General features: G+C 33.3%; 1 protein-coding gene across 2 annotated transcripts in view; it reads right to left on the minus strand.

Moving 5' to 3' along the window:
- LOC126891888 (1-phosphatidylinositol 4,5-bisphosphate phosphodiesterase gamma-1) overlaps positions 1 to 13,654 on the minus strand; it is a 212,360-nt gene that overhangs the window by 82,699 nt on the left and 116,007 nt on the right. For both annotated transcript variants that reach the window (XM_050661227.1, XM_050661228.1), the window contains exons 12-13: positions 5,750 to 6,025; positions 901 to 1,175 (exon numbers count right to left, since the gene is read on the minus strand). In XM_050661227.1, the coding sequence (XP_050517184.1) occupies positions 901 to 1,175; positions 5,750 to 6,025 (551 nt within the window). The remainder of the gene's footprint in view (positions 1 to 900; positions 1,176 to 5,749; positions 6,026 to 13,654) is intronic.

Raw genomic sequence — 13,654 nt, forward strand, 5'->3', positions numbered from 1 at the left:
ATTAAAATCTCCTTAGAACAAGTGTATTGATGTTCAGGATGACTATACTGAATAATAAAGTGTATTTTAAGTCATAAAATTGTGTTTTTCTTATCGAACCGCAAAACTTATTGAACAACCTAGTAGATAAATATTGGAACAAATTTTGGTGGAAATCAACTTGTGCGAATCGAACACCGCTGTCCTGCGCGTAGCACCAAAAATTAATATTTATTTAAAAAAATTACTGACGCCGTGGTAGTTAATCGATTTTAATTTTGCAAATTGCAAATAAAAGGTACAGTATTCTTATATATGTAAAAAAAATCGACTTTCAATTCAAGCTATCTGCTTTATTTTCAGTCCTGCAACATTTTTAAAAAATGAATTTTTTTTGCGAAAGCTGGATTGCAAAATTTATTTTGCAAAATCTATTGAACCGATCTGAATGAAATTTACAGTATTGTTTTACTATATCATAGAGTTTTTCTGTGTAAAATATGAAGGTCCTAAGTGTAGCATAAATTGTTGAAAAACGTAAAATGCGAATACTTGTTTCTTTATGCTTTTTTCGAAAGTATAGCTATTTTGCAACAAGAGTGGCAATTTTTAAAATTCGTAACCAATCCTATTTTATAGGAAATTTAATTACGCAACTTTTATGTTAGTGCAACTTTTCTAGAAAGTGAATACTTTTAAAGTTATAATCAAAAAATTAAGAAAAAAAATGTTTCCTTTATTTTTTGACATTTTGATTATTTAAACAATGTTTCGGATCTTTTTGAGTGGGAGGATAACTCAATTATTATTGTATGAGCTGTTTCCAATCAATTTCTGCAAAAAAATATGAGTCACCACTCAACGTAAATCTCAAAACAGATCGCCCTGGACTGTTAGTTTCAACATAAAGTCTACAAATACCTGCAAAGATGTCGTCCGGCAATTACTCTTATTGAAATATTTAGGGGTTCGATACCAACCAGTGTGTTTTTCTCGTACGGATCGAAATAATCATGCAACATAAAGGTCGGCTTTAGCAAATATCCACAATTGCCGTTGTCCCTGAACTTAGCCTGGTTAAGTTGCATGGGCTTCCCTCCTGTTTGGAAGTTTAAAGCTACCATTTGGGAACCACAGTTCCAAATGTTAATAGGGTTGTAGTTGGAAGAATCGATTCTTTGGCCTTTGGGATACACCTATAAATTAAAAGTTGTGTAAATGCAATATAAACATTGCGATCCAAGATGTAGTTATCATTAACATTGTAGCACTTTTTTATCCACTATCTACATGATAACAATTTTAGATTTTAATTTAGCACTTTGGAATTGAGTTTTAGATTTTCGGACAAGAATAAGCACAATTCAAATGTTTATTGACACTGTCAGATGTCTCTAAAATACCAATCATTATCTTTTTTCAAAATCCACAAGGAAAGAAAAGTTTTCCTGTAGTTGGCTGTATACCATCAATCACAAAAATTGGAATAAATCCTTTGTAAAAGGTATAAAATTTATTAAAATTATTTTAATAAATTTTATACCTTTTACAAAGGATTTATTCCAATTTTTATTATCTTTTTTATTTCATGCTTCGATGGACCACCATACAGCAATTTAAAATAATTATTTTAGCTTTTCAACCAGAATATCTGATAGATATTTTGCCGTTTGTTCGTTTTTCGATTAAATTCTTTAAAACGATTAATGTTTAATCGCTTTAAAAAATAGAGTATACATTCCAAAAAAATCATTTGTAAATACATGTGAATTCGAAAAAAAAAATACAGATAAAGGAAGAGCTTTATAACGAATTATAGTCGAGTAACGAGTTATTAGTCGATGAATATTCACAAGAAGGTTCTGAAATGTTAGCTGTGGTCTATATTATTGTATGGTTGTGAGACATGGACGTTAAAAACCACAATGCTAAATAAATTATAAGCATTCGAATTGTGGTACTATCGACAAACCCTAAAGATATCGTGGGTTTCGCACAGTTCCAATGAAGATGTTCTCCAAATGCTGTATTCAGAACGTCTCATAAGCATCATAAAGAGGAGAAAAACAGAATACTTCGGCCATATAATTAGAGCACCTAATTACCATCTGCTTCACCTAATGATACAAGGAAAAGTGGAAAGAGATGATTGGTAGAAAGAAACTTTCATGTTCGCGTAATATTAGACAATGGTGTGGTTCCACAGTAGAAGAATTATTTCGCTCAGCAGCTGATAGAGAAAGGTTTCAGGAACTTGTGAACGTGATGACAGCCAACGTCTGAATACGGACACGTCACCTAAAGAAGAAGAAGGACCAAGTATATCAAAGGATCCCAAGTATTATCTCAAAATAGTTTTTGGAGATGCCAATGCCATAACAAAGTCGAGATATAACGTAAAAAAATAAACATAGACGGTTGTATTTCGATTCAATTCGGTTCTCTCTTTACGAGCTGCTAACACGTGTTTCTAAGTCAGCCGTCATCAGAAAGGTTCGTAAGACTACTATTTTTATTGAATTTTACGCAGCACTGAATTTGTTTAGACGTGTGTTTCCTTCAACATAGTCATGAGCTATTCAAAATATTCATTATATGTAATTTTTGAAATTATTGCGTCGAAAGAATTTTGTCACGTAAAGTGGCAATACGGGCCTGTCGGGCCCTACTTGTATTTATACCTAAAGTCTAAATCTTTGTTACAGAAGTTAATCTGGCAGTCAGGTAATGTTTTTGTGGATTATGTAGACTTTTATGATTCCGGAAATCCAATAATAAAGTCTAAACGTGCAACAAACAATTTAAACATCTCTTTAATGTGAACATCAAAGAGATATAGAATAGGTGTTATATCTACTCTAAATGAATTGTAAAAACTGATAATGATTGCTGGAATGTAATAGTATTTTTAGGTAGGTACCTATACATATTTTGAAATAAATAATGCATCTGCTATCAGTCGTTTGATACCGATGTTAGTTTCGACAACTACTAAGCCAATAAAATTATATTGAATTACAGTGAAAGTAGATAGTGCGAATAAAATGTCCCAAAAACCATTATCAGCTGCAGAACTGCAACATATTGCAAATAATTTATGGGATTCGGATGATGAAGAATCTCCTGAAGTAGTTGGCATTGAACGTGACTCTGAAATTGAAGATCATCTTTCGGAAGCAAGTGAAGAGGATGATCAGCAAGTAGTATTGAGTGATAATGAAGAAGAATGTGTAGCTACCAGTTCCCAGATTTCAGAGTGTGTAATTTTTGAAACTAAGGATGGAATTAACTGGAAGAGTCCACCACAACCGACAGGACGTATGCGATCCTGCGACATAATAAAAAGCAAAGTGCACAAAGTAATGTTAGCCCCTGGTCAAAGTGTGGATGATCCTGTTGATTCATTTTGTTTGTTTGTGGACGAAAAAATTGCGAATGAAATAGTGAAGTGTACAAATACAGAAGCCAAAAAAGTCCTGGGATAGAGAACTGGACATATTGTGACTCTACAGAGATATATGCCTTTATTGGACTCATACTAACTGCAGGGCACCTGAGTATCAACAATCATAATGTAGATATACTTTGGAGGAAGTTTTAAGGCCCTACTATATTTTCTCTTTTATACTCTTTTCTCAGAAGGGTTTTCACGCAATAATGAAAGGCAACAACACCGTAATCTTTTTCCAGGGTATGCGTAAATACCAATCCCTCTTTTCAAATAAAATGGCCCATTAGATTTACAAAAGATTTTATTTATTTATTAATTAAGTCTTCTTTGGCTCCAAATCTTTATTACTTGTAAATAAATATTTTTTCTACATAAGTTTTTTTGCATTTCATTATTTTGTGCAAATCCTTCAGGTAGATCGCACCCTCGACGTAGACCGCACCCTCGAGGTAGACCGCATAGGTACTATAGTAGCACCTTTTTTTAATCTAGAGAATTTAAATTTAACTTTAATAAAAAATCAAAAATGAATATTAGACATAATCTATGGGTCCTAAATATTAATAGTACATTAAAGAACAGTGGTGGGCCCAACGGACCCGAGTTGCCCGGTTACGTAAGTAAAATGTGTTACCCGGATAAGGGTTAAAGGCGATGCTCGGAATACCGGGTGTCCACTTATATTTTCCCCCATTTTAACTGCCTATAACTTCTAAACGGCTCAAGATAGAAATATGCGGTTTTCGCTGAAATGTTTTATTTTAGTAAAAGATTTGTCTGAATGGATTGAATTTTGAAGATATTCTTCTTTAGCGGCGAATCGATTGAGGGTAAAATTTGATTGATCCGCGCGCATGCGCACACCGACAGTATGGTATTAGTTGTTATACGGGCTCTGATTGGGTGTTGAAATTTTGAAATGATCTGTCAATAATTGTTCAATATGGAGGTTATCGGTAAACAAAAATATTGTATAATATTAGTTTTTATTGATGAGTGGACAGAAATAAAATCAAATTTATAATTATAGTGACTTTTTAAATAGTATTGAAAAGCCGCAGGTACGTAATTCTAAATGTTTCAGTTGGAAATACCTAATAGTTTCAATACCTATCTATTTGGAAAATGTAAACAAAATAATGTAGTTACCTATTAGTAGGCAATGCTTTAATTTACATAATCTGTTTACGAACAAACTTTCTACAAATCTCCATCTCATATATCGTTTTCTTACTCTATATTTTGTTGTATTTTATTTCGACAAAAATCAAACTAATAATTTTATTAAATTCATATAAATTTATGGTGTAAACGTTTAGCTTGTGTATATTCCCACATGACGTATACGAGAGTTTGGTGCAGTTTGAAATGACGTCAACTTTCATACGGCGCGGTAGACGTGAAGTGGGTTCAAGCCCCCAGCAAGTTATTATTTTTTTATTTATTTTTATAGATTTTATGATTGTAAGTATATTATTATATAATTTTTGAAGATATTCTTCTTTTTTGAAAGTGGTAGATAAGAAAGTTAGTTTGATTTTTAAATAAAATAAGTACAAATAACCTTTTAAGTATATTTACTTCGTTTAAATTACCTATTATATAATAGAAGAATATCTTCTTACGTGCGTACAAAGTACACACACATTCTTTTTTTTATATCCCTTTCAAATACGAAAAAAGGCGGATTTTTGAAAAAAAAAACGTTATTGACTTTCTTTAATGGAACACCCAGTATATTTTTTTTACAAATTGAAAGAAAGGTTATTCACCTATCCAGCGATTTTATTTTGTAAAATCGGTTGTCAAATGACTGAGCAATTAATTTTTAAAGTGAAAGATGCAATGTGGAAATCACATAACATAATATCATTTTGCTTATTATGGTATTTAGGTATGTGATATCCACGTTGCACCTCTCATTTTAAAAATTAATTACTCAGTGATTTGACAACCCATTTCGAAAAACTTTATATCGCTGGATAGGTGAATAACCTTTCTTTCAATTTGTAAAAAAAATATACTGGGTGTTCCATTAAAGAAAGTCAACAACGTTTTTTTTTCAAAAATCCGCTTTTTTTTCGTATTTAAAAGGGGTATAAAAAATTCAATCCATTCAGACAAAACTTTTACTAAAATAAAACATTTCAGCGAAAACCGCATATTTCTATCTTGAGCCGTTTAGAAGTTATAGGCAGTTAAAATGGGGGAAAATATTAGTGAACACCCGGTATTTCTATTCCACTAATCACTAATGAATCAAGAGTTTACCCATCAAATCACCATTATTTTGTACAAATTATCTTATATTTTACTCACCCTTGAAAACTGATGCTGATGGTATTTCAAAAAGAATTTCCTCATTTGTTGGCATATCAATTTTTCAGCCTTGTTTTCTGGGAAAGATGACATTTCATAAAACACGAACATCTGTTGCTTCACCCTTTCCATATTAAAAGTGGTACTTTGACAATAAATTATAAGATTCGACATTTCTTTCGCAATTTTGAACGCTCTTTCCATTTCTCGGTGTTGTGTTTCTATGCGTGATGCTACCTGAGAGACAGTCAAAATAGCTCCGCACCATTCTTGGGCCTGAAACGATAAAATATGAAGGAAAAATATACAGATATATATATATATATATATATATATATATATATAGTTTAGCTCTCCAGGCCTAGAAGGCCCATGGCTTGGTTTACTATTCCTTTCCAATCTCTCCTATTTGCTGCTTTATTTTTCCAATTTGTGATTTTCAGTTCTTCTATGTCTTTTTCAACATCTTTCTTCCATCTGGTTTTCGGTCTACCTTTCTTCTTCTTTCCTCCTATTCCTCTCGTTAGTATTTTTTTGGGAAGTCTCGTGTTTGGCATCCTTTGGATATGTCCCAACCATCTCAGTCTTTGTGATTTTACGATCCCTACTATGTTTGGTTCACCATACATCCTCTCCAATTCCACATTTGGTCTTCTTATCGGTCGCTGACCAGCGAATAGAACACACGTGTTTAGCTCGTATCTTAACTCGATTCTCGGGCAGATATAGCAATAAAACAATTGTGTTATACAAAAGTGCAGTGTAACTATAAACCAATATATGTAGGTACATAAATAAACAACCTAATTAGTTAACTAATTATACAGTGAAAAAATCGGAAAAAAGTAATTCCAACGATAAGGAATTAAATTCTTGTGTAAAGTGATAAAAACTTGTGTGATATCGAATATAAACAAAGCAGGTTTTGCAGTAGGTGGAAACAAAACAATATTGTGAATGGTGTATTTCTACAGGAAAATAAAGCATATTAATAAACAGAATCAGCTGTAAGTAGAAAACTTTATTATAATATAATTAATTTTATTATAAACAGATAACCAGGGCCGGATTTTGATTTTGATTTTACCTAGGAATAAAAGTGCTGGAAAATTAGTAACGGCTAGCGCGGGTGCGGGTGGGAATTTGAACTGTGAGTAGAGTTCTCCACGAAACTTCACCCGTGACGCATTGACTAATAACTCTAGCACGAAAAATAACTAGGAATTAAGAACAATGAGTTCAGATAGCGAATTAGATGATGAAATGAAAAGGAGAAGGGAAGAGGAGGAACATCCCAGCAAAAAATCAAAAATAACAGCTAGAACATCACAAAAAACAGATGAAGATAACATAAGTGGAATGGAACAAATGATGAAAATGATGAGGGAATTAGCAATGGATATAAAAGACATAAAAAAAGAACAATATAGATCTGGAGACGAAATCACACAACTAAAGAATGAAATTAAAGAACTGAAAGATCAACAAAGCGGCTACAAAGATGAAATAAAAAAGCTGCGAGAAACAAACGAAAAAGCTATAAATCAAATAGGTCAATTAGAAAAAGAAATTAGTATAGCAAATGAAAAAATAGAGAAATTGGAAAGAGAAAGAAAGAGAAAAAATGTAATAATACAAGGAATAAAAATTGATACAAATGATCAGAAAGTTTTACGAGGGGCTATGGAGAATTTTATGGAAAAAGAGCTACAAGTTTCAGTAGATGTAAATGGAGCAAGGAAAATAGGAGAAAATACTGTCATAGTGGAACTCAACAGCGTGAAAAACAAAATAGAAGTAATGAAAAATAAAAGTAAATTAAAAACCAAAAAGGACGAAAGAATCTATATTAATGATGATATGTCAAAAGAAGAAAGAATTATTCAGAAAGAAATTAGAAGCAAGGCTATGGTAGAGAGGCATAATGGAAAAAATGTAAAAATAGGATACCAGAAGCTAATCATTAATGGTGAAATATGGACATGGAATAACAGCCAACAACAACTCATAAAAGAGAAAAATATACAACCAAAAAACTAGCAATACAACGAAAGCAGACTGAAATAACGGAGACGACATGGCAAAGTACAGGTACACGAAATAGACAAAATGTACAGATTATTAATGAAAAGCAGCCCATAAAAGAACATATATTAGTAGGAACATGGAATGTAAGAGGAACATACGAAGAAGGAAAACTGAAACACCTAGTAGATGAATGTAAAAAATATAAATTCGAAATAGTAGCACTACAAGAAACGAAACAACTAGGCCAAAACTCAATGGAAATAAATGACTATTTATTTTTCAATAGCGGAGGCGAAAATAGAATGTTAGGCACAGGATTTGTAGTAAACAAAAAGCTGAAAGATCTAATCGTTGACTTTAAACCAATTTCAGAGAGAATATGCATACTAAGAATAAGAGGAAAATACCAAAAAATAACATTTATAAACATACATGCACCGACTGAAGAGAAAAACATAGAGATAAAGGAAGACTTCTACAGTCAAATAGATACAGTATTCGAAAATATTCCCAAATACGATATAAAAATAGTACTAGGTGATGCTAATGCCAAAATAGGAAAAGAAGAAATATACACACCCACCATAGGAAAATATAGTCTGCATGAAACAACGAATGAAAATGGTCACCTCTTAATAGATTTTGCAAAAGAAAAAAACATGATCGTTATGAGCACGTACTTTCAACACAAAAGAATATATCAAGGAACATGGAGATCACCAGATGGAAAAACCATAAATCAAATAGATCATGTGCTCATCGAAAAAGACATGGAAAAATGTATAAAGAACATAAGAACATATAGAGGACCGGATGCAGACACAGATCACTTTATAGTCGGAATACAACTTAAACAGGTTATACCAGTTCTTAGAAATCAACAGAAAAAAAGGTACAAAGTAACTAAACCTATTAGACTACTGTCAGAAGAAGAACAAAGTAAATATGAAAGACTAGTCACTAGAGAACTGGAAAATATTGCAAAAAATGAAAACATCGAACAAAAATGGACGCAAATAAAAGTATGTATGACCAAAGCAGCGCAAGTCAGTAATAGAAATATAAAAGATGGATTCAAAGAATGGTTTGATGAAGAATGTAAAATAGAACTGGATGAAAGAAATAAGTTAAGACTCAAAATGATGCAAGTGAAAACACCAGAGATGGAGATACAATACAACGAACAAAGAAAACGAACTAAAAGAATCATAAGAGCAAAGAAAAGAAAGTACAACGAAGATAAATTGAAATGCATAGAAGAAAACTATAAAAATGGAGAAGTCAGGAACTTATATCAAGGAGTAAAAAATGAGAAAAAGGGGTTCCAAAGAAAACCTGTACACTACAAAAGCAAAAATGGAAGGAATTTAGTAAGCGACGAAGAAATACTGAGCAGATGGAGAGAATACTTCGAAGAGCTTCTAAATGAAATTCCCACAACAGAATATGCAGAAGAAGAAGAAGAAGGACCGAATGAAAATATTGATCAAGAAGAAATACAGGAAAGACCGCCTAATGAAAAAGAAATAAAAGAAATAATAGAAAAACTAAAGAAAAACAAGAGCCCAGGTAAGGATGAAATAACAGCTGAAATGTTTAAATATGGAGGACCAGTACTAATTAAGCATTTGGAAAAGCTGATAAAAGAAATTTGGGAACAAGAACACATACCAAAAGAATGGACTGAAGCCACACTGTGTCCAATTCACAAAAAAGGCGACAAAAGTTTATGCCATAATTACAGGGGATATTCTGTATCGAGCATCGAAACAAAACGGACGTGTTGGCTCTCCGTGTTTACAAAGAGTTTTTCAGTGCTGCAAATAAATTTATTAACAAACAATTGAAATAGATAAGACACATCATTATCGAAAGCGATAAAATACCAATTAGTGATAAAGTGATCAGTCAATGAAATGAAAAAAATTACCAGATTGTCGATAGTCTGAGTAAGTAGTTAATTTTTATTTGCTAATTGTTTTTGTTAAATCATTTAAAATTTCTGAATAGAGATTCCATATAAAACTGTGCTCGTGACTCAGTGTAAAATGGAAATTCAAGTAGAAACACAATAAAATGTTTCCACAACCAGATTTATACCAATCGCAAAATGAAGCGATATCATTACAGCAGGATAATGTGCTGTTTCAAGAAAACTATCAACGTTCACAAAATGAACAAATGCTATTTAGCAGTTGGAAATTATCTGAGGCCGAGAAGAACAAGGCCTTGGAAGCAACTCGTCAACTACAAAACCAGCTAATTAACATGCAAAAAATGTTTGATGAATTAAATGAAAAATATACACTGCTCGAGAAAAAACTGTCTAACAATATCGATAAACAGACGGTTGAGTATCATACAGACGAAGATGATCTTGCACAGGAAACAGAGTGGATTCGTGCGAAAAACAGGAAAAAGAGGAAAATGGACACTTCCCTAACACCACCACGAGAAGAATATAACAACACAAAAAGTCCTGAAAAACCTAAAATAATTGAGAAACCCCCACCGATTATAGTAGAAGGGGAGAACAACTTTAACGATCTTCATGCTATGGTACTTAGCTACCAAAATTCTCAAATAAAAGTCATCAACGACAAAACTATAAAAATTAATGTACAAAAAGAGGAAGATTTTAAACTGCTTACCGCAGCATTAAATGATAAGAAATATTCATGGCATTCCTATGAAAACAAGCAAAATAGGCCCATTAAAGTAATGGCCACTGGATTACATCATTCTGTAAAGCCTAATAATATTGTCCAAGAAATGAGGAGACGTGGCTATAAGCTCATCGAAGCTACACCCAAGCTAAAGTATAATACTAAACAACCTCTTAATATGTTCATGTTATCATTCAGACACGATGAAAATATCGATAAAATATTCGGAATTTCTGATATATTACAAGTTAGAGTTCAGATTTTGCCGTTAAGAAAATCCAGACTCGTGCCTCAATGCAAAAAATGCCAAGCTTTTGGTCATACGCAAAAATATTGCGCAAAGCAACCACGATGTGTTAGATGTACCGGAAAGCACCTGACTATCGATTGTGATAAACCTAAAAATGCCCAACCAAAATGTGTCCACTGTGGAGAAAGTCATCCTGCAAACTACAGAGGATGCATGGTAGCAAAAGAAATGCAGAAGTTAAAAGACAATCGAAATAAGAGAACTACAATACCTAAACAACCACAAAGGGTGCAGCAGCAGAATCCGATATACAAAACCAACGAAAACAAAAAAACCTACAGCCAAGCTGCTAGAGGTAATATAGAAATTGAAAGTACTAACCCAAAACACAGCTCTAACATTGAGAGCACTCTCCAACAAATACTGGAAACACTGACCAAAATGGATGAGCGTATTACTAGATTAGAATATAGCACCAAAGGAGCTATTCCTAAGAATTTTAATGCCAGATAGTCTGAGGATAATGGAATGGAATGCAAATGGACTACTGCAGCATCAACAAGAACTGCAGACTGTCCTAGACATTGAAAAAATAGACATTTGTCTCATTTCTGAAACACACTTTACAAATGAAACCTACATTCATTTTAAAGGATTTAAAGTATACCATACCTTACATCCGGATAATACAGCCAGAGGTGGTAGTGCTATCATAATAAAAGAAACAATTAGACATCATCAAGAAATATGCTACAAAACAGAAATGTTCCAAGCTACTTCAGTATGTGTTAAAACAAAATCTTTTGAGCTTATCGTTACCGCTGTCTACTCTCCACCAAAACATAACCTCAAAAAAGATCAATATCTAGAATTTTTGAATAGACATGGCAAAAGATTTATAATTGGTGGTGATTTTAATGCCAAGCACACCCATTGGGGTTCTAGGATAATTACAACAAAGGGGAAGGAACTCTTGCAGGCAGTTAAGCAATTAAAATGTGAAACACTTTCAACAGGTAAACCGACTTATTGGCCTACTGATTCCAACAAAATTCCAGACCTGATCGATTTTTTTATAACTAGAAATATTTCTGTTAATTATTTACATATTGAAGAAGCTTGGGACATGAACTCCGATCATTCACCCATCCTTCTCACAGTTAGCGATACTGTTATTCAAAGCCAGCCACCTCCTAAACTGACTAATAGACTAACAGATTGGCGGAGTTTTCAGCTTCACTTAGAAGAAACAATCAATCTCAAAGTTTCACTAAAAACTAGATATGAACTTGATGAAGAAACGGAATGTTTTGTTAAACAAGTTCAACAAGCCGCTTGGAATAACTCACCTGAACTGATTCATAGAGTTAAAGGTAATAATTACCCTAAAGAAATTAGAAAGCTAATCGAAGAAAAAAGAAAACTCAGAAGGATCTGGCAACGCTCTAGAGCTCCATCTGATAAAACAAAACTAAATAATGCTACACAACAGCTTAAAAGAGAAATTAAAAAAAATAAAAACGAATCAATTAGTAACTATCTAAGAGAATTGACAAATGATAGCACAACTGATTATTCCCTCTGGAGAGCCACTAAGAAATTAAAACGACCGATAATGCAAAATTCCCCACTAAGAAATACAGATGGAAGCTGGGCAAAAAGCAATTTAGAGAAGGCTAATAAATTTGCTGAATATCTCGAGGAAACATTCCAGCCAAATGAAGGTGATAACACACTGCAATGGGAAAATGCCACACAGGAAGAAGGTGAAATTAAACTAGTCACCCCAAAAGAAGTGGCCGACGAAATTAAATCAAACATCAATCCCAGGAAAGCACCTGGGTTTGACTTAATTACTGGGGAAATCTTAAAACAACTTCCTAGAAAAGCCATAGTAAAACTGACATATCTCATAAATGCCTCGTTCAGATTAAGATATATTCCCAAGATATGGAAAGTGGCTGAGGTCATAATGATCCTTAAACCTGGAAAACAACCAAATACAGTATCATCGTACAGACCGATTTCATTGCTACCCGTAATTTCAAAGCTGTACGAGAAGCTTTTGCTGAAAAGGTTGAAACCTCTCATAGATGCTAAGGCTCTAATTCCATCACACCAGTTTGGGTTTCGAGAAAGTCATTCAACTATCGACCAAGTCCATAGAATAACGGATATAATAGAGAGGTCGCTAGAAGGAAAGAAAGTTTGCTCAGCTGTCTTCCTCGACGTAGCGCAAGCTTTTGATAAGGTATGGCACGAAGGACTTAAGTACAAATTAAGCAGGATTTTGCCAAGACAATACAGAGAATTATTGGAATCTTATATATCAGAGAGAGTTTTTAGGGTTAAGCAAGAAGAAGCCTACTCGGAACTAAAGGAAATCAATGCAGGAGTACCACAAGGTAGTGTGATAGGACCGGTCCTATACCTATTATACACTAGTGATATCCCTGAAGTACAACATAATACAATAGCTACCTTTGCTGATGACACTGCCGTCTTAGCCGTAGGTGAAGACCATGAAGAAGCAGCAAGAAAATTACAAATATCTCTTAACAGACTTAACGAGTGGACTAAACGCTGGCGAATTAAATTAAACGAAATGAAGTCAGTGCATATAAATTTTACAAACAAGAAAAATCAATACATTCCTGTTAACTTAAATAATACTCAGATACCATATGCCGACACCGCAAAGTATTTGGGTATTACACTAGACGCTAGGCTACGCTGGAAGGCCCATGTTAAAAAGAAACGAGAACAGCTTAACATGAAGTATAAAAAAATGTATTGGCTATTGGGAAGACAATCCACTCTCTCAATCTACAATAAAATACTTTTGTATAAACAGATTATAAAACCTATATGGACATATGGCATCCAACTATGGGGCTGCGCTAGTAATACAAATTTAATTATCATTCAACGATTCCAAAACAAAGTGCTAAGGAGCATTGT

The sequence above is a fragment of the Diabrotica virgifera genome, chromosome 9, assembly GCF_917563875.1.
Source record: "Diabrotica virgifera virgifera chromosome 9, PGI_DIABVI_V3a".
NCBI classification, from domain to species: Eukaryota; Metazoa; Arthropoda; class Insecta; order Coleoptera; family Chrysomelidae; genus Diabrotica; species Diabrotica virgifera.